Source organism: Elephas maximus, chromosome 9 (assembly GCF_024166365.1).
Source record: "Elephas maximus indicus isolate mEleMax1 chromosome 9, mEleMax1 primary haplotype, whole genome shotgun sequence".
Taxonomy (NCBI): domain Eukaryota; kingdom Metazoa; phylum Chordata; class Mammalia; order Proboscidea; family Elephantidae; genus Elephas; species Elephas maximus.
Window position 1 is genome coordinate 72180482 of NC_064827.1, and position 22342 is coordinate 72202823.

At 42.1% G+C, this 22342-nt stretch overlaps 1 protein-coding gene across 1 annotated transcript in view; it reads right to left on the minus strand.

Moving 5' to 3' along the window:
* Positions 1-22342, minus strand: part of TTLL11 (tubulin tyrosine ligase like 11) — a 306701-nt gene that overhangs the window by 239057 nt on the left and 45302 nt on the right. Inside the window, exon 2 of the mRNA XM_049897234.1 lies at positions 11987-12083. Within this exon, the coding sequence (XP_049753191.1) occupies positions 11987-12083 (97 nt within the window). The remainder of the gene's footprint in view (positions 1-11986; positions 12084-22342) is intronic.

Below are 22342 nucleotides of genomic sequence, written 5' to 3' on the forward strand. Positions count from 1 at the left end.
TAAATGCAAATGTCTAACATAGTGTGCTGGATCAAAAAAACCCTGCCCCTCTGAGAATTACCTCTTTCCCATTTTTTTTTTTTCCCCTGCTCTGCTCCAGTGCTGGTCTGGCTTCAGCGATTTCAGCGCCCCCTGGGCCGGAAGTGGGACCTGTCACTTGCCCTGAGCCATTCTCCTGGCTTTGGAGAGGGAACAAATTAACATACAAATAACAAACAGGAAAAAATAATCTGCCAGCTCTCCTAAACCAGAACCTCAGAGCAGGCACAGCCCCTTTGCCTAGGCACAGACATAAGGGTTCCATGGATTTTGAATGTCTTTCACCCCTGCCTAGACCTGTGTGGGCCCATTCCATAGGCCCTCATTAGCATAGTACGAAAGGGTACATACGTGAAGCCTATTTCGAACTGTAACCAGCTAAGGAGAAGTGGCAGATTCGTGACATTTGACACCTCCATACCCATTAAGCAGGATCCTCACTAACCCACATCAGGGACCTGAGGACTGGTGGCTCCACCCACTCCACCAAGCCACCCAAGACAGGGGTCTGAGAATAAATGGTGACCCCCAGTCCTTACAGCCAACAGCATTGGGTGCCAAAATTCCAGCTGCAAAACCCACCCACCTGCACACTCTAGGGAACAGGGACAGCCATCAGCCCCCTCCTTTGCTCACTACATAACCCCCTACTGCATCCAGATACCTGTGCCTGCTCCAGTCACCCCTATGTAGCCCTGCCTGTCTAGGACAGTAGGTGAGAGCCTGCACCACACACTCAGTGACCAACAACCTGGACACCTGAACTGAATCCACAAGAAAAGTAAACAGACTCCTGGGCTCATATACCTAGTAGCAGCTCTAGCCACCTGGTGATAGAGCGTGAGACCTTCAAAGATGCCAATAATCAAAGTAGCTCACATGACCAGCCTATTTGGGCATATCAAAACAAAACAAAACATGAAGCTAGGACACAGTAAGCAAACATAAAATAAATAAATATAATAACTTATTATCAGAGACAACACTCAATATAAAATCGCATAAAGAGGCAGACCATGATGGTTTCAGTAAGGAACCAAAACAAGAAACCAAGAAACCTCCCAGAGGAAGGGTACCTCTTGGAATTACCAAAGGTAGAATTCAAAAGATTAATATACAGAGTTCTTCAAGAGATCAGGAAGGAGATCAGGCAAAACACAGACCAAGCCAAGGAACACACAGACAAAGCAACAAAGGAGCTTCAGAAGTTTATACAAGAGCATAATAACAAATTTAACAGGCTGCAAGAATCCATAGAGAGACAGCAACTAGAAATCCAAAAGATTAACAATAAAATTTCAGAATTAAACAACTCAATAGAAAGTCATTGGAGCAGAATTGAGGCACTGGAAGTCAGAATTAGTGAGATTGAAGATAAAACACTTGACACCAATTTATTTGAGGAAAAATCAGACAAAAGAATTAAAAAAAATGGAGAAACCCTAAGAATTATGTGGGATTCTATCAAGAGGAATAACCTATGAGTGATTGGAGTACCAGGACAGGGGGTATAACAGAAAATACAGAGAGAATTGTTGAAGATTTTTTGGCAGAAAACTTTCCTGATATCGTGAAAGACGAGACAATATCTATCCAAGAAGCTCATTGAACCCCACAGAGGGTAGATCCCAAAAGAAAGTCACCAAGGCATATTACAATCAAACTTGCCAAAATCTAAGATAAAGAGAGAATTTTAAGAGCAGCTAGGGATAAATGAAAAGTCATCTACAAAGAAGAGTCAATAAGACCAAGTTCTGACTACTCAGCAGAAACCATGCAGGCAAGAAGGCAATGTCATGACATATATAAAGTCTTTAGGGAAAAAAATTGCCAGCCAAGAATTATATATCCAACAAAATTGTCTCTCAAATATGGTGGCACAATTAGGGCATTTCCAGATAAACAGAAGTTAAGGAAATATGTAAAAACCAAAACAAAATTACAAGAAATACTAAAGGGGTCCTCTGGTTAGAAAAACAGGTAACAACCCAAGACTAGAACATAGGGCAGAACAACCAGGTATCAACCCAGAAAAGGAAGTCACAAAAATAAATCAAAGCTAAAACAACGAAAACATGGAAACAGAGATATCAGTGTGTAAAAGATGACAAAATTAAAACAAAAAAAGGACTAAACAATGTACTCATAGAACTTTCACATGGAGAGGAAGTCAAGGCGATATCAAGAAATATAAGATTGGTTTAAACTTAGAAAAACAGAGGTAAATATTAAGGTAACCACAGAGAAAACTAACAATCCTACAAATCAAAATAAAAAAGAAGAAAAACATAAAGACACAGCAAATACAAAATCAACAGCAATGCAAAAGAGGAAAAGAAAATATATAAAGAAAAATGACTCAGCACAGAAAATTAAGTGGAAGAAACTGTCAACAACACACACACACACAAAAAAAGACATCAAAATGACAGCACTAAACTCATACTTATCAATAATTATGCTGAATGTAAATGGACTACATTATCAATAAAGAGACAGAGAGTAGCAGAATGGATTAAAAAACACGATCCATCCAAATGCTGCTTACAAGAGACACACCTCAGACTTAATGACACAAACAAACCCTAAAACTCAAAGGATGGAAAAATATATATCAAGCAAACAACAACCAAAAAAGAGCAGGAGTGGCAATATTAATTTCTGAAAAAATAGGCTTTAAAGTAAAATCCACCACAAAGGATGAGGGAGGACACCGTTTAATGATTAAAGGGTCAATACACCAGGAGGACAGGGCTCCAAAATACATAAAACAAACTCTTAACAGCATTGAAAAGAGAGAAAGACAGCTCCAAAATAATAGGAGACTTCAATACACCACTTTCAGTTAAGGACAGAACATCCAGAAAGAAGCTCCATAAAGACATGGAAGATCTAAATGCCACAATCAACCAACTTGACCTCACAGACATATACAGTACACTCCACCCAACAGCAGTCAAGTATACTTTCTTTTTGAACAAACATGGAACATCCTCCAGAATAGACCACATTTTAGGCCATAAAGCAAGCCTTAACAGAATCCAAAACATGGAAATATTACAAAGCATCTTTTCTAACCATAAAGCCATAAAAGTAGAAATCAATAACAGAAAAAGCAAGGAAAAAAATCAAACACTTGGAAACTGAACAATACCTTGCTCAAAAACTACAGGGTTATAGAAGAAATTAAGGATGGAATAAAGAAATTCATAGAATCAAATGAGAATGAAAACACTCCCTACCAGAACCTTTGGGACACAGCAAAAGCAGTACTCAGAGGTCAATTTTAAGCAATAAATGCACACATTCAAAAAGAAGGAAGGGCCAAAATCAAACAATTATCCCTACAACTCGAACAAATAGAGAACAGCAAAAGAAGCCCTCGGGCATCAGAAGAAACAAACAAACAAAAAAACCAAACCCAGTGCCCTTGAGTCATTTCTGACTCATAGCGACCCTATAGGACAGAGTAGAACTGCCCCATAGAGTTTCCAAGGAGCACCTGGCGGATTCAAACTGCCGACCCTTTGGTTAGCAGCCATAGCACTTAACCACTACGCCACCAGGGTTTCCCCATCAGAAGAAAAAAAATAATAAAAGTTAGAGCAGAATTAAATGAAATAGAGAATAGAAAAACAATTGAAAGAATTAACAAGACCAAAAGCTGGCTCTTTGAAAAGATTAACAAAATCAATAAACTACTGGTCAAACTGACAAAAGAAAAACAGGAGAGGAAGAAAAGAACCCAAATAAGAAACGAGATGGGCGATATTACAATAGACCCAAATGAAATTAAAAGAATCATAACAGAATTCAACAAACTTGAAAACCTAGAGGAAATGGATAAATTTCTAGAAACACACTACCTACCCAAACTAATACAAACCGAGGTAGAAAAACTAAATAAACCTCTAACAAAAGAAGAGATCGAAGAGGTAATTTTAAAAACTCCCAACAACAAAAAGCCCTGGCCCTGAAAGCTTCACTGGAGAATTCCACCAAACTTTCAGAGAAGAGTTAACACCACTACTACTAAAGGTATTTCAGAGCATAGAAAAGGACGGAATATTACCTAAGTCATTCTATGAAGCTGCATATCCCTGATACTCAAACCAGGTAAAGACACCACAAAAAAAGAAAATGACAGACCAATATTCCTCATGAACATAGAGGCAAAAACCTCAGCAAAATTCTAGCCAATAGAATTCAACAACATATCAAAAATATAATTCACCATGACCAAGTGGGATTCATACCAGGTATGCAGGGATGATTCAACATTAGAAAAACAATCAATGTAATCCACCACATAAAAGAAACAAAAGAACCACTTGGTCTTATCAATTGATGCAGAAAAAGGCATTTGGCAGAGCCAACACCCATTCATGATAAAAACTCTCAGCAAAATAGGAATAGAAGAGAAATTCCTCAACATAATAAAGGGTATTTATACAAAGCCAACAGCCAACATCATCCTAAATGGAGAGTCTGAAAGCATTCCCCTTGAGATCAGGAACCAGACAAGGATGCCCTTTATCACCATTCTTATTCAGCATCGTGCTGAGGTCCTAGCCAGAGCAAATAGGCTAGAAAAAGAAATAAAGGGCATCCAAATTGACAAGAAAGAAGCAAAAGTATCCCTACTTGCAGATGATATGCTCTGATACGCAGAAAACCCCAAAGAATCCACAAGAAATCTACTGGAACTAATGGAAGATTTCGGGAAAGTACCAGGATATAAGATAAACATACAAAAATCAGTTGGATTCCTCTACACCAACAGAAGGGGCTTCGAAGAGAAAATCACCAAATCAATACCATTTACAATAGCCCCCATGAAGATAAAATACTTAGGAATAAATCTAACCCGAGATGTAAAAGAGCTATACAAAGAAAACTACAAGACACTACTGTAAGAAATCAATGCTCCAGAAAAGCCTTGTGGACCTCAAAGTCCAGCAATTTGAGTATATGCATTTCAAATCTGCAATGGCTCCTTCTGTAATGTGCATAATCAGTCCCCACAGCAGCTAAAAGGTCTGTTAACAAGTGTACCTTTGTGTTTCCAGGCAGTTCTCTATAGCCTGCTTAAGAAGCAGCCTACACAGATGAGAGTGTACCCATAAGCATGTATAGGTTTCGCAGAGGATATTTCTACATACGTATTCGTATGTACTGCAAGATATCCATGTATATAGTAGAGCACCCAGGGGCAAAGTTGTAAAAACTCCTTAGCTATAACCAGATACCCTGAGGGGCTGATTCACTGGGCTTGAGGGCTTAGGGCCTTAGTCTCAGGGGACATCTAGGTCAATCAGCATAACATAGCCCATAAAGACAATGTTTTACATCCTACTTTGGTGAGTTGTGACTGGTGCCTTCAAAGCTTGCAAGCAGCCATCTAAGATAACAAATATTGTTCTCTTCCTCCAGAGCAAAAAAGACTGAAGAAAATCAAAGACTCAAGGAAAACAGTCCAAATGACATGAACCACAGCCTCCACTAACCTGAGTCCAGAAAAACTAGATGGTGCCCGGCTACCAATACTGACTGCTCCGATTGGGATCACAATAGAAGGTTCTGGACAGAGTGGGAGAAAAATGTAGAACAAAATCCAAATTTATTAAAAAAAAAAAAAAGACCAGACCTTACTGGTGGAACCCATGAGACTACAGCCCTTAGATACCCTTCAAACCTGAAACTGAACCCATTCCCACAGACCACCTTTCAGCCACAAAATGGGCCTATAAAGTGAACAGAAACATCCTTGAGAAATGTGTTCCTCAAAACAATCAACCAGACCAGACCAAAAGGGGAGCATTTGCCCAAAATAAAGTTCAGAAGGCAGGAAGGGGCAGGAAAGATGGGCAAGTGTGTAGAGTCCTGTCACATTAAGAGGATCGTAACTAGTGTCACAAAACAAAATGTGTATAAATTGTTGAATGGGAAACAAATTTACTCTGTAAACTTTCACCCAAACCACAATAAAATGTTCAAAAAAAAAAAGAAAAGGCTGTGGGCAGCTCACTTTAACTGTGCCTAAAGGCCTATCTCCTGGAGGCACCAGTGTAGGCCTCCCTCAATCCACTTACCACCAAATCCTCTGTTCCGCCACCATATCTAAGCTATGCTTCTACCCAACGCTGCCATGGAAAGTCTCCAACCCCTCCCTGGACTACACGTGGAAGCTGCTGGCATTCCTGCCTCTGGTGGTGGCTCAGAGATAGGTGTGCGAGTGTCATCTTCTCTCATTAAGTCCGTGACAAGAGCAGGTGGGTTTTTAGCTGAGCCAGAGAACATGTTCCCACATTAAATAAGTAAAAAAAGAGATTATGCCAGATCCTGTTGTCTGTCTCTCAATGCTGCCTCCCTTCTCTAAGCAGCTGCAGCATCTGACCTCCACCTGTGACCCCCTGGCCCATTCTGAGCTGAGGTGAAGCTGCTACTCTAGGTCTAACCATTAAGTCTTCCCTGCTAAAAAGTCTGACCCTGACTTTGTACTCCAATTAGACAGTTGTTGTTGGGTGCCGTCGAATCAATTCCTACTCATAGCGACCCCATGTGACAGAGTGGACTGCTCCATAGGGTTTTCTAGGCTGTAATCTCTATGGAAGCAGATCACCAGGTCTTTCTTTCAAGGAGCAGCTGGGTGGGTTTGAACCACCAGCCTTTCAGTTAGCAGTTGAGCACTTAAATATTGTACCACCAGGGCCCCTCCCAATTAGGTAAGGAGGATTTTAATCTGTTTTTCTGAGAAAACCAGTTGCCATTGAATCCATTGAGACTCATGGCAACCTCATGTGTGTCAGGTAGAACTGCGTTTCACAGGGTTTTCAGTAGCTGATTTTTTAGGAAGTAGATCACCAGGCCTTTCTTCCGAGGCACCTCTGGGTAAACTCAAACTGCCAACCTTTCAGTTAGCAGACAAGGGAGTTAACTGCTTGCACCACCCAGGGACTCATTTTCTCTGAGACTCAGTTGCTTGTCCCCAAATTCTGGAAACCTATCTTTTGCTCCTGGTGCCTAAGTTGCTGCCTTAACCATGAACAAAGCTGAGGCCTTTGCTTTGTATTCTTCAATGTTTCTCCTCTCCAGTCTCTCCTCTGTTCCCCACAAGCCCACCATACAAGGGCTGAAGTCCTCCTGCCTGTGACTTTAGCCCAGTGTCTGGGGTCCTGCTATCTGCTGACAGTTTCTTTTCAGGCTGACTGCTTACCTAGGTTTCTCAATAAGAACTATCCTTAGATGTCCCTATTGTGGCAGCTCCCCTGTTGATTGGGAAAATCCCAATCAGTGACTCTGGCTGGAGTCACTGACACCAAAAGCTTGCCTTCTGCCACGCCATCTCAGGCCTGGGTTCTTCTGCCTGCCACACTGGAATCACAAGGGCTGGTGGGTCGCATCCCACTGGAGTTAACCAAGAATGTCATAGTATGATTCTCAGGCTTTCCCTTACAGACCTATTTAATCCACTTTTAAAACACTGAGCTATATTGGAAGCACTGCTCAACCGAAATATCATTTATAACAATAATTCTGTGCAAAAACACATTACAACCACCAAAAAACACATACATGCTTACAAACCCATCCTTTTCTATCCCATTGCCACTGCTTAGTTCACCTCTTGCAGCAGCCTCTTAGCTTTTATCTGTTTCCTCTCTAATGTTTCCACCCAATGCACCCCTCTGGCTCATCTTTCTCAAATGCAAGTTGGCTCATATCATTCTCCAGCTTAAAAATTTCTCACTGGCTCCCTATGACCTTCAAGCTATCACCATACTGTACTTTGGTCCCTCTCCCCTGCCCCTATCACACTTGACCCCCTCTAACTATAATGGGGCCACTTGCCCTTTGCTGAATGAGCAACATGATCTCAGCATTTTTCACCTTTGCACCAACTCTACTTCCTTGTTTATCACCAGGGTAAGGTCTGTCTATCTCTGCAGCCTGAGTTCACATGTAAGTCCTCTTCTCCAGAATCTTTCATCTTGCCTGCCCCCCTAAGCAAATCTGGGTTACATGCCCTCGCCCCTAACTCCCACAACATCCTAAGCTTCCCTGTAGCATAACACTCATTTTGTGCTGTACTTTTCTCTCTACATGCCTTTCTCCCTGTCTTTGTATCCCCAGAGCTCAGGCCAGGGCTTGACAGATGGTTGCTCCCTGTAGATTCCTCACTGAAGTCCTGTCCCTCTTGGACAGAGAGCCCTGTCCTCATAGCCGGCTCTCAGGCACCACTTGTCCTGTGCTGCCATATTTCTAAGAGCCTAAAACTCAGACAAAAACCGTTGTTTGTAAACTGAAAACTGACAGTACAGGTAGTCCCCAACTCATGACGGGGCTCTGTTCTGATGACTGCGTCATTAAGTCTGTTCTGATGTAAGTCGAATACCTCATTTTTTTTTTTTTAGTTTTTGTTATCATTGCCTTTTATTATCAATATCTTTATAAATACAGCAGTGATTTGAACATCTGCAAGTGAACACCTGAGAATGATAACATCAGCAAATTACACACTGTAACATTGTATGCAGTATATATTACTAACAAAGTGGTTCATCATAACTCCAATACATTGCAAATCAGGGACTACCTGTACCGGACTTTCTTAAACAGACCTGTTGCCGTCAAGTCATCCTGATTCATAGGGATCCTAAACAACAGAGTAGAACTGCTCCATAGGGTTTCCAAGACTAATCTTTCCCCTACTGAGTAGCTGGTGGGTTTGAACTGCCAACCTTTCGATTAGCAGCCAAGCACTGAACTACTGTGCCACCAGGGCTCCTTTTTCTTAAAGCAAAGCCATGTCTAGATCAGATTACTTTCACAGAAACTCTTAATTCATCAGTTAAGATATAATAACGTATCTTGAAGAAGGAAATTGCCTGTAGAAAAGTGACTAAAATCTAACATGCTGACACAACAAAATAAATCACTTCCGTATATGCATTTTTTTTTATGCATATCCAAAAGTTCTCAGTTTATTCAGCATGTAGTGTTTATATTTTTTGGCACATCCACTAGCACTCACTCTGAGTAATATAAAATGCATATGAAATGCAGTTTTAGAACATGGAATATATTGGAGACAGAAGATAAGCTCCGGCACAAACTGGACCCCAAGGACAGACTGGTCTTTAATTGCTGAGGACTGCTGTCTTTCACAGGGGAGTGGGTGTGGCAGCACTGTTCCTCCACCTCAAGCTTCAAGAGCCTGCGTTATCATTAGAGCTAATTAACTGCTTCTTATATTTTTTACCAAAAACCAAAAAACAAAACCCAGTGCTGTCAAGTCAATTCTGACTCATAGCCACCCTATAAGACAGAGTAGAACTGCCCCATAGAGTTTCCAAGGAGCGCCTGGCAGATTTGAACTGCCGACCCTTTGGTTAGCAGCTGTAGCACTCAACCACTGCACCACCAGGGTTTCCAACTGCTGATAGTAAAGTGGAAAATTATATGTTCCAGTCATGTGCACGTGGAATATGGGATGGGCCAAACTTGCTTCTTTGGAATGAATATTCTTTGAACACCTTTAATGAAGCTAGTCCTTTGGGGTAATTTTTTCCATATTTGTAATTTGTGTTCCAAATGTAGACCCATAGCTACTTCTTTTTTCCTACTCTCAGCTATTAGATGAGGCATGAGCAAAAGGGGAAAAGGTAAATGAAACCTCATCTGATGATTCATGTCTAAGGAACTCTGTCCTCATTCATAGGGTTGTTCCCTTCCAAATCATGTTTTCCCAGTATCCCAATAAGTCCTTTTAGTGGCCATCAAAAAGTCCCATTTTTTTTTTTTAGCAGTGAGACAGAGAAAATAGCAGCTATTCCATTAGACTAGTGTGCAAGAACCCTTGTTGCAAGAATCGTTCTTGTTCTCTAACAAAACCTTTGCTCCTTCTCCAAGGACAGATCAGACCTTGTGTTAACTCTCTAGCTCTGTTCCCCTGAAAATCAGTAAAGCTGGAATGTCAGCTGTGTTACTAGAAAACAAAGCATATGATTAAAATGATCCCTGATTGGTAAATTAGATAAGTACCTGGGAAGACATAGCTCTAGGCTTTTCTGAGTGTGGTAATTTTTGTAAGTTAGCATGACCTTTGCAGAGACCCTGGAAGCTATGCCATGAGGTAATTACAAGAGATATCGGCTCCTTGGGGCTTCTGAAGCAAGGCATATCCACATCTACCAATGTGGATTTTGTCTTCTTACGCCTGAACTTTCACTTGTGGGGCCAGAGACTAGCCCCTGGAACTGTTGCAAAAACTCTCATTGAAGAAAAATGTTTGACATTGACAGGCTGGAAAGCTACGTTTCCTGCCCTACAGCCTTCTACGTGAATCTGAGCCAAGTATGGTAGAGGCAGGGACTGTGAGTCTGAATACTTAGTTGAAAATTCCCTAGTGGGTGTGGCATCACTGTTGGGTGCCATTGAGTGAATTCCAACTCATAGTGACCCTATATGACAGAATAAAACCATCCCATACAGTTTCCTAGGCTGTAATCTTTGCAGGAACAGATTGTCAGGTCTTTTCTCCCACAGAACCGCTGGTGGGTTCAAACCGCTGACCTTTTCAGTTAGCAGCTGAGCACTTAACCATTGCACTACCAGGGCTCTTTATGGCCTCACTAGCCAGTAAATAATGTACGGATATTGGGTTTTTTGAGAGATGTTTTCTTAAAGACATGGGGTAGAATACCAAAGGAAAAGAATAAACTGATTCTCCCTTTAAAATAAGCATAAATGATATAATGCTAAGGGAAAACAACTTATATTCAGGTAACTACACTCTGATTACAAAACTGCAGCCACGTAAAAATGATAAATAAACATGGTTAAGGTTTGGGAGGAAATAGAAGATACTCACTTTTTTTTTTGTTAAATGAAGAGTGGGATTTGGGTGATGGTCTTTTAAAAAATTATTCATTATTGTATTATTATACGGTTTGTGCAATACATTAAAAATGTGTAATACATTAACAATTTTGAAAATAAGTGGAAGATCCTTTGGCTGTGATCACACCCAGCGTGGCCTAATGTTCCCTTCTCCCTAAGCACTCTCACTACTCTTACCCTCTTTAGTTAGCCATCAAAAATAATGAAAACAGTGATCATAGCAGAAGGAGGTGGTAGAGATTAAGAAAATAAAAAGGTGTGTGAGGAGAGTGGGAGTGGAGTGAGGGGATATCTTAAAGAGTTGGCTATGACACTTTTCTGGCACTAAGAGTCCTCCATGTAGGGTAAGTCTTACTGAGGTAATGGATGCAGATAAATGGCTGAGGCTGCCTGCAGCCGATAGTACTTAGGGACTGGTGTCTCTAAATACGGTACTTAAAAGGCAGCTGATCCTCCATTTCTTGATATATTCCCAGAATTTTAGTGCTTCTGTTTCTTGAAAATTATTCCAGTAAATGTTTTAATTTTTTCACTTTGAGAATACAGCCCCCACATTATACTCCCATATCACTCCTATGGAGCCCTGGTGGTACAGTGGTTAAGAACTTGGCTGCTAACAAAAAGACTGGCAGTTCAAATGCACCAGTCACTCTTTGGAAACCTTATGGGGTAGTTCTACTCTTTCCTCTAGGATAGCTATGAGTTGGAATTGACTCAGTGGCAATGGGTTTGACTTTTTTTTTTAATCACGCCTACAACCTGAAAGGTAAAAATCATGTTTTTACACCAGTGGAATTAGACCAGGCAAGTCTGTCATTTTATGTTTTTGAACCTCCAATCTTTAAACCCTTAGTGGTGTAAGTCCTGATTATCTCTGAGTTAACTTCCCTTCCAAGGTAGCTGCCCAGCCGCAGAGTGTAGGCAGCAATTCCCAATTAAGAGCCCTCAAGTTTGATCTCTAAATGCTGTCATGTTTTTATAGAAGAGTGTGCTCTGAGACTCAGCCATAGAAATATTTTTAAGTGTCAGCAATAACAGCAGATACCTGGGAACTTGTTCACTTGACCGGAGAATATGTCACTGTCGTGAAATGAAACTCCGTGCCAGTAAATATCACAAGGTAAGCGTCGGCCAAATGGGAACTAGAAGGAAGAGAAGAAAATGCAATTAATAATAATAAGAAGAAGAGCAGCTACTATAATATCTATTATGTACAAATTCCTGGCATCCTGGTATACATCTTGGTATTTTAATTATCAAAATAAGCACATGAGGTAGGTGATATTTTTTCCCATTTTACAGATGAAGAAACTGATTCAGACAGGTTAAGTAAATTGCTGAGTCACAACCACTATGAATGGCAGTTATGATTCTATGTGACAGGCACCGTATTCGTGGTTTTTACAGGCACCATTTCACTTGAATCCTCATAACTACCCTATAAAACACTTTTCCCATTTTACAGATGAGAAAAGGGCTGAGAGAGGCAATTTAACTTGTCCAAGGTAAGGAGGGGAATCAGGATTTGAATCCATGTCTTTCTGAATCCCAAGCCCATATTTCCCCTTCTCTGAAAATCACAGCCCTCAATCCAGGCCTGGCACAGAATAAAGACTGTTTGAATGAATAAGTGAACAGACCAGGAGTGGTCATCTGTCTCAAGATGACATAACCAGGCCCTGTCTTCCAGGAATTTGGAACTCAGAGATGCCAGGGGGGCTCACTGGCCCTGGAACTGGAAGTGCTTGGCTGCATGCAGAGAGAAGCAAAGGCAGCCAGTCTGCTGAGAGAGAAGAAAGGAGCAGGTGCAGAGAGCAATGTTGCGCTAGGAGACCATGTAGCCCTGAAGACATGGACTGAGTCACCTCAGTCACTGAACGCCTCTAGGCCCTAGTCCCAGACCCTCCCGAGCAGGCTGGGAGGGTCTTGGATTTTGCAAGATAGCCTTGTATCCTTAGAATGTTGTTGTGGTTGTGTGCCGTTGAGTCTACTCTGACTCAGTGACCCTATAGGACAGAGTAGAACCGCCCCATAGCATTTCCTAGGCTGTAATCTTTACCAGAGAAGATCACCAAGTCTTTTCTCATGCAGAGCGGCTGGCGGATTTGAACCACTGACCTTTCAGTTAGCAGCCCGGCACTTAACCATTGCACTGCCAGGGCTCCCAATCTTCAGAATACATCCCCACTTTTGCCCAAGCTATTGAGTTTCAATTATGTGCAACCAGAAAATCCCTCACTGAGACAAAAGGTCCTGCTCTTTGTACTATATCCTGCTGCCTCTCAAAGTTATCAACAAGTTCCACATTTACAGCACAGATTTTTTTAAATCTGTAACTCAAGTGACCTTGTTAAGGGGAAAAAATGCAGATATGTTAATTCATATTTAGACCTTGCTTATTAAAAGTCCAAATGAAGAGAAATGTCAACGCACTAAATAAAATAACTCAATTTTCCTGTTCTAAGACAGAAAATCAGTTAATCAGAAATTTTATCCACTCCAAGTTGAGGGGGCTAAGTTCCAATGGAAGAACACCACATTACTGATGAACTGGTGGTGACTCAGTGCTTTCCAACCATTCCAAATTAAAATGAAGTCAAACAGAATCAAGCCCTCTAAATCATTTACGTTATTTCAAAGCTGTGCCAATATGAGGCATATGTTACACACTGTATCAGCATTAACAACTTCTATTTATAATTTATAGCATTTTACTTATTTTCATTGCATCCAGTGGGTTGTAAGTTATTAATTTGATAGCTGTAATTACAAAGAGATACAACGTATGTTATTTTCTTCCAGCTATTAATACTAATATAGAGAAGGGGAAAATAACTAGAAGTACGTTCCCTAAAAAGCAGGGTACTAAGATCCAGGCGACTTTGCTGCCCACAATGTAGGAACAATACTTGTTCTATGTCAGTGTTCCTCTCAAACAACCTGATGACTTATCACACTTATTGATACCCTTAAGAATACCAAATCAACCCTCCATTCAGGGGTTCCTTTGGCCCATTCAGTTTTGAGAACTACCAGTTTTTTCACTTATCCACTCACTAAAAAATTATTAGGCACCAGGCAATGTGCTAGGTGCTGGGACACAGGCAAACACAATTTTAAATAGGTCCCAGGACTTCATAATCCTACCTATTTTTAAGCTCTTTTTACAAGCCATCTGCTTAAGCCCCCTGAGGCTAAGGGGCCATCTGTGGCTCAACTCTGAGCTCTCTGCAGCCTGGGATGCTGCTCAGATTTTCATGGGGCAATTGAAATTTGACAAATGGTTCTCAGATACGCCATCCTCCATTTTTCTCAAGGTCAGCATCATCTTCCCAGTTCCCTAGATTCTAAATCTGGAATTCCTCTTCCTTTTTCTTTTCTTCAATCCCTTTTGGAATAAGCACTGGATTTTGGGGTCAGAGGACCTGAAAGTTCTAGACTTGTCTCTGAATATGAGATCTTAGGCAACCAACTGAAGCCTCAATGTCCTTGTTAGACTGAGATGAGAAAACATGGCCAGATAGCAATGGTGTTATAGACCGACTTGCATCCCCCAAAAATGTGTGTCAACTTGGCTAGGCCATGATTCCCAGATTTGTGTTTTTGTCCACCACTTTGTGATCTGATGTGATTATCCTACGTATTGTAAATCCTAACCTCTATGATGTTAATGAGGCAGGATTAGAGCCAGTTATGTTAATGAGGCAAGACTCAATCTACAGGATTAGGTTGTATCTTGAGCCAATCCCTTTTGAGATATAAAAGAAAGAATCAAGCAGAGAGGAGAAAGGGACCTCCTACCACCAAGAAGGATGAGCCAGGAACAAAGCATATCCTTTGGGCCCAAGGTCTCTGCAATGAGAAGCTCCTAGACCAGGGGAAGATTGGTGACAAGGACCTTCCCCAGAGATGAAAGAGAAAGAAAGCCTTCCCCTGGAGCTGGTACCCTGAATTTGGACTCCCAGCCTGTTAAACTGTGAGAGAATAAATTTCACTTTGTTAAAGCAATCCATTTCTGGTACTTCTGTTATAGCAGCACAAGATAACTAAGACAAATGGGAACCAAACAAGATCATAGAAATGAAAATGCTTTGCACTCTCCACAGCACAATACAAATCTGAGTTAAAGCCTTAGTTTATTTGCTCATAAAGTGTTGATTAAGAACCTATTACATGGCACAATGCCTCTCAGTTGCTAAAGATACAATGGGGACATGTCTGCCTTCACGAAGTATATAGCCCGTTGGGGAAAAAGAGTTTAATCAAATAGTCATTCAAATGTATCACTGGAAACCATGGTAATGGCTATGAAAGGAAGCACAGAGAACAATGAGAGCATAGGGTAACCCAATCACATTTGAGGAATCAGAGAAAGCCACCCTGAGTCAGATGACAGTTTCAGTTTATGCATGTTGTCCTGGTGTTAGTGTGAGTAGTACCCTTTTCCCTCTCAAATGAAGAGGAACTTAGTGAACAGGCTGAGAAAGAGGCACCAGAGAAACAGAAGATGCCCAGGAGAGTGTGTGCTGTAAAAGACAAGAAGAAAAGTGTCTCAAGACAAAGGGGGTGGTGAACAGTGTGAAAAGTGGCTGAGAGGTCAAGTAAGATGAGAACTGAAGACTGCCCGTTAGATATAATGGCATGGAGTGCTTCATAACCACTTCGGCACACAACAATCACCTTCTTGATCCCTCTAGCACTTACTATGCTTATAATTTGTCTATACAATTATTTCATTATTTCATATGAGCATTTATCCCTCATAATACTATAGATTTCTAGGGTTGTGAACAATTTGACATGCTTGTCTCTCAGGGTTTCCAGTGGTGTCTAACCTGGTCCTAGGTCCACAAGAAAATTAGCCTTACTCCTGTAAGTCACCCATGATACCTCCTCCCTCCTCAATATGCAACTGGTCATCAAGTCCTCTGTTTTAGCTCCTAAATTTAAAAACAACAACAACAACAAAAAAAAAACCTTCCTCTCCTTTAATCCCTACTGTCAATGCTTTATTTCAGGACCTTATCTCTCACCTGGAAGGGGACTACGCCAACCCTTCCTCTCACTCCCTGCTTCCAGGGTCTCCCCTTCTAGTCTACCCAACACCCAGAAGCCAGAGGGATTAAAAAAAAAAAAAAAACAGAAAAAAACACAGCTCTGACCATGTGCTTACGTAACGGATTGAATTATGTCCCCCCAAAAAATGTGTGTATCAACTTGGTTAGGCCATGATTCCAGTACTCTGTGGTTGTCTTCCATTTTGTGATTGTAATTTTATGTTAAGAGGATTAGGGTGGGATTGTAACACCACCCTTACTCAGGTCACCTCCCTGATCCAATATGAAGGGAGTTTCCCTGGGGTGTGGCCTGTACCACCTTTTATCTCTCAAAGAATAAAAGGAAAGGGAAGCAAGCAGAGAGTTGGGGGACCTCTTACCACCAAGAAAGCAGCACCAGGAGCAGAGGGTGTCCTTCGGACCTGGGGTCCCTGTGCCTGAGAAACTCCTCGGCCATGAGAAAATCGAGGACAAAGACTTTCTTCCAGAGCGGACAGAGAAGAAAGCCTTCCCCTGGAGCTGACGCCTTGAATTGGGACTTTTAGCCTACTTTATTGTGAGGAAATAAATTTCTCTTTGTTAAAGCCATCTACTTGTGGTATTTCTGTTATGGCAGCACTAGATGACTAAGACAGAATTTGGTACCAAGACAGTGGGGTGCTGCCCTAGCAGATACCTAAAATGTGGAAGCAGTTTTTGAAACTGTGAATGGATAGAGGAGCAACAGCGGCAGAGGGCCAGCAGCAGCAGAGAACCTGCAGCAGCAGAGAAGCAGCAGCAGCAGAGAATCACCAGCAGGAGAACCAGGAGACCAGCGAGAAACAGCGCAGGAGCCAACCCACGGAGTAAGAGAGCTGAGCGCCTGTGTACAGGAGGCTTCCTGGCAGAGTGGGGTGCCTCCGGGCACTTACAGGTGGAGCTAGGCTTTCCGACCCATGGAACCAGAGAGCTGACTGCCTATGTGCAGGAGGCTTCCTGGTGGAGCGGTATGCTTCTGGGTACTATCGGTGGAGCTACAGGGCTTTGGAACACTTGCCCCAGCAGGGCAGATGCAGGCATGAAGCCCAAAGAACCAAGAGTCCAAGAAACCAGGAAACAGAAGTTGAATAGACAAGGAACACAAGAAGCTGAGCTGCCTCAGTCTCAAAAGGTACGGCCAGGACCTCAGGGGCTTCAAAGGGTGGAACCATGGCCTCTGGTGTTTCTAAGAGTTGCCACTCAGATGGTTGCGGAAAATGGTGCGCCTAAAACCGAGGGAGCAGAGTTGCCGTCCCAGTAGGCCTGGATGGCGGGGTTGAAGCCCAGGACCTAGGGGCCTCCACTCAGGATCCAGAGAGTGTGACCAATACCTAGAGTCTGGAGGGCAGGGATATTGTGTAAATTGTCTCAGAGAACAGGGGATTATTTTCAAAGCTTTGAGGGCCAATGTGATTTGTTCTGCGGGCTTGCTTGGTGCCTGTTATGCCTTCTTTTCCTCCCAGTTTCTCCCATTTGTAATGGAAATGTCTAGCTTGTGCCTGTTCTGCTATTGTACCCTCGGAAGCAGATAACTTGTATTCTAGATTTCACAGATGAAGAGGAATTTTTGGATTTTAAACTTGGAGTTAAGACTTTTGCTATGATATGATGGGGTGAATATATTTTGCGTGTTACAAGGATGCGATTTTGGGGGGGCCCAAGGTTTTTTTTTTTAAGGGTGGAATGTCATGGATTGAATTATGTCCCCCCGAAAAAATGCGTGTATCAACTTGGTTAGGCCGTGATTCCCAGTATTCTGTGGTTGTCTTCCATTTTGTGATTGTAATTTTATGTTAAGAGGATTAGGGTGGGATTGTAACACCACCCTTACTCAGGTCACCTCCCCATCCAAAGTAAAGGAAGTGTCCCTGGGGTGTGGCCTGTACCATCTTTTATCTCTCAAGAGATAAAAGGAAAGGGAAACAAGCAGAAAGTTGGGGGATCTCATACCACCAAGAAAGCAGCACCAGGAGCAAAGGGTATCCTTCAGACCTGGGGTCCCTGCACCTGAGAAGCTCCTTGACCATGAGAAGATTGAGGACAAGGACCTTCCTCCAGAGCTGAAAGAGAAAGAAAGCCTTCCTCTGGAGCTGACGCCTTGAATTTGGACTTTTAGCCTACTTTACTGTGAGGAAATAAATTTCTCTTTGTTAAAGCCGTCCACTTGTGGTATTTCTGTTATGGCAGCACTGGATGACTAAGACAGCTTATAACTCTTCAATATCTTCCCATGAACCACAAGATCAAATCTAAGCTCCAAGTCTGACCTGAGAGACCCTTCACACCTTTGTGAACCCAAAATCCTTTTGGCCCTTGCCTAGAAAGACTAAAACAAACCTGCAAAATAGCCAGGCTCAAACAAGAACTGAAGCCATTAAATGTCCTTTGAGCCTATCTGTGCTTAAGGAACTGACGGTGGGGTCCTTCTTCTAATGGCCCAAAGAGCAAGTTCAAACCCCCCTGGGGATTCTGCAAAATGAAATTTCACAGTGAATGCTGATGAAAGCACAACTCACATTTCTGTCCTCTGTGAATGATTTTTTTCATAAAGCTTTTTCATGAACAGAAAACCTTTCAAGTGACTGGGCATAAAAGTGGCAAATAAGCTTTGATGAGGGCAAGCATATGTATAAAGCATCTACAGGGAGAAATGGCCAAAACTGCTGCCTTCACTTGAGGGGCCCAAAGCACTCATGGGGAACACAAGGAAGGTACAGAGGCCAGAGCACCAAGCCTGGACTAAGAAAAGCCTGACACAAGCTCCGCCCCACCACACCCTACCCAGAGACTTGACACTGTGACTTCATCCCTTTAAGCCTCAGTAGTTCATCTACAAATGAGGACAACAGCAGCTAAAAAAAAACTGTCTACCTCCCAGGGCTGTTATATGGACTAAGGTAATACATGGGAAAGCACTTTGTAAACAGTAAATTGCTGTTCATATAAGACAGGTTACTATTTTTAATGTCCAAGAAAATCACCATAATAAGTAACTGCAATTTAAAAAGAAGCCAACCAAATATGGAGCAGCATTAGGATAGTTCTTGAATAAGGATACCACAGTGTACCTGCACTTGAGAAACCTTCCGCGATGCCCCAGGCAGGGTTAATAGATTTCTCTCCAAGGTTCCCTCCACACTCTGTCGGTGCCTGCAGTACAGCCATTACCTTGTAGGATATTTATGTTTACATGATTGCCTCTTCCACCAGACGGAATGAAAATTGCTTCAAGGGTTGAGACATTTTATTCTTCTTTCCAACCTCCCTCACACCTATCCATCTGTGGTAGGCAGCCTCTAAGATGGTCTCCAACGATTCCAGCCTCCTGGAATTCATTGTGTGATCCCCTTCCATACTGTGACAGTTGTCATAGGGTTAGTTTGTGTGACCAATAACATACAGCTAAAGTGATGGTATGTCAATTCCAGCATTAGGTTATAAAAACACTGTAGTTTTTGTCTTGGGTTCTCTCTCTCTCTCTCTCTCACACACACACACACACGCACATGCACACACACATACATGGCTTTGGGGAAAGCTATGAAGAGGCCTGGAGTCCCTGGGTAGCATAAGCAGTTAAGCACTCGACTACTAAACAGAAGGTTAGTGGTTTGAACCCACCCGCGTGTGCTTTGGAAAAAAGGCCTGGCAATCTACTTCTGAAGTTCACAGCCTTGAAAACCCTTTGGAGAACAGTTCTACTCTGCAACATATGGGGTCATCCTGAGTTGGAACTGCCTCAACAGCAACAGGTATGGGTTTGTGTGGTTTTTTTTTTTTTAAGAGCCCCACGTGGTAAGGGATCAAAGCCTCCTGCCAATAACCATGTAAGTGAGCTTGGAAGTAGATCTTTCAGCCCCATTCAAATATTCAGAGACTACAGCCGTGGCCAACAGCTTGACTGTAGCCACATGAGAGACCTTGAGCCAGAACTACCCAGCTAAGGTGCTCCCAGGTCCCTAACCCTCAAAAGCTGTGTGAGATAATAAATATCTACTGTTTTATGCTGCTAAATTTTGGGGAGCTCTGTTTTTTTTTTTTTGTTACATAGCAGTAGATAACTAATATACCATTTCAGCCTTAGAACAGGGTCAGAGAAAAGAAAGCATTCTGAGAATGAAGGAATTTAAGACTAATAATATATCATAATATAATAAATATAACAATTACTATTTATTGAGCACTTAACTATGTGCCAGATATTTTATATATATGATGGCACAACAGTTAAGTGCTCAGCTGCTAACCAAAAGGTCAGAGGTTTGAACTCACCAGCAACTCTGCTGAGAAAAAGACTTGATCTGTTCCCAGAAATATCACAGTCTAGGAAACCCTATGGAGCAGTTCTACTCTGTCCTATAGTGTTGCTATGAGCTGGAGTTGACTGGACAGCGAACAACAACAAGCAGCTATTTTACAGATGAAAAAATACAATCCCATTGTTAATAAGTAGCAAAACCAGAATTTGAAGCCAAGTTGGTCTATCTCCAAATACTGTGCTCTTTCAACTCAACTAAGCAGGATGGATGGATAGATGGATTAATCTATGAAAAAACAGATGAGGACATACAGAACACAGTTGTGGTTACCACTTCAAGGAAAAATGTAGCACGGAGAAGTCCAGAGGCCAGTTAAGACAAGGAAAGGCCTGGGCAATTATCCTTTAAGGATGAGCTAAAAATGTAGCCCTCCTCTCTTCAGTCGTGAAAGCAAGCTAAGACTGTGGAAATCTATCAAAATCTGAAGGGTGTAGCCAGAGGGAACAGTTTTATCTGCCAAATGTGAGCATACCAAAAGAAGGTGAACCCCTTTCAAGCATTCAGCAGGGAAACCAGCTCACTCTTCTTATTGTTCACATCTCAGCTGATGGTAAACTCTCCTCCCAGACAGATGAGAAAAGTCAAGCACCCAACTGAGGGGCCCCAGAGATTCTAGGCTCCCTCCTGCCTGTGGGAAATGAGGCTGATAAAAAAAAAGGCCTCCCAAGGCTGGGAGGGACCAGCTGGCTTCCTAATCTCAGTGTCTTTGGATGATGTTGGGGAGGAAGCTCACTTATGGAGCTCTAAGCCTGTTTTCACAGTGGGAACAATAATGCCAACTTGATAAGGTTATTACAGGAGTACTAATGCATGTGAACCATCTAGCACTGTGATTTGCACAAAAAGCTTGGCACACAGTGGGTGTTCAAAAAATGCTGGCTTCCTTCTTCTCTTCCATTCTTTCCCATCACCCTTCACCCAATACCTACTGACAGATCAGACCTTTAAAAAAAAAAAACCTCCATCTCTCTATTGCTTAAAGGCCTTGGGGAGTGTTTTCAAGGATTAGCCTAAGGTTAAATGCGCACGAGGTAAAATCAGGGTATCTAAAGCCATATAGGATAATACTAGGTATGCACCTAACCTCTGGGGAAAGCCTACTCTTGTAGAAAAGCTCCTTGCCTTCAGTGCAAGAGCCTAGATTGAAATCTCAGCCCTGCCAACCACTACACACCTTGATTTCGTCATCCAAGAAAGATGACTAACAAGTCCTTCTTCATAGGTGCTGTTGTAAAGATTAAAAATAACTCCAGAGCTGAAAGAATATTGTGAAGTGCCTGCCACATAGTAGGAGCTAAATTAGTCAAATTAGAGAATATTGACAGCAAGCCTCCTGGATCATTCCTCCTCTAATTGAGGATGGTCCTCAATAAATTCTTCTCTGGAAAAACAGTAGTGAATCAAAAATAGCTCTAGTGCTCCAGGAATTCAGAAGCCAGGCTGGGAGTACAGGCAGATGCATAAACAGATATGCAAATTAAGTGCAGTGTGTTGTTGTTTGGTGCTGTGGAGTTGGCTCAAACTCATAGTGACCCTATGTACAACACTGTCCAGTCCTGAGCCATCTTCACAATCGCTGTTATGCTTGAGTCCATTGTTCCAGCCACTGTGTCAATCCATCTCATTGAGGGTCTTCCTCTTTTTTGCTGACCCTCTACTCCACCAAGCGTGACGTCCTTCTTCAGGGACTGGTTCCTCCTGATAACATGTCCAAAGTACGTGAGACGAAGTCTCGCCAGTCTCACCTCTAAGGAACATTCTGGCTGCCCTTTTTCCAGGACAGATTTGTTCATTCTTCCGGCAGTCCAAGGCATATTCAATATTCTTCTTCAACATCATAATTTGAATTATCAAAAAGCATCAATTTTTCTTTGGTCTTCCTTATTCATTACCCAGCTTTCAAATGCATACAAGGCAATTGAAAACACCATGGCTTGGGTCAGGAGCCCCTATAATACTCAAAGTGACATCTTTGCTTTTTCATACTTTAAAGAGGCCTTTTTGCAG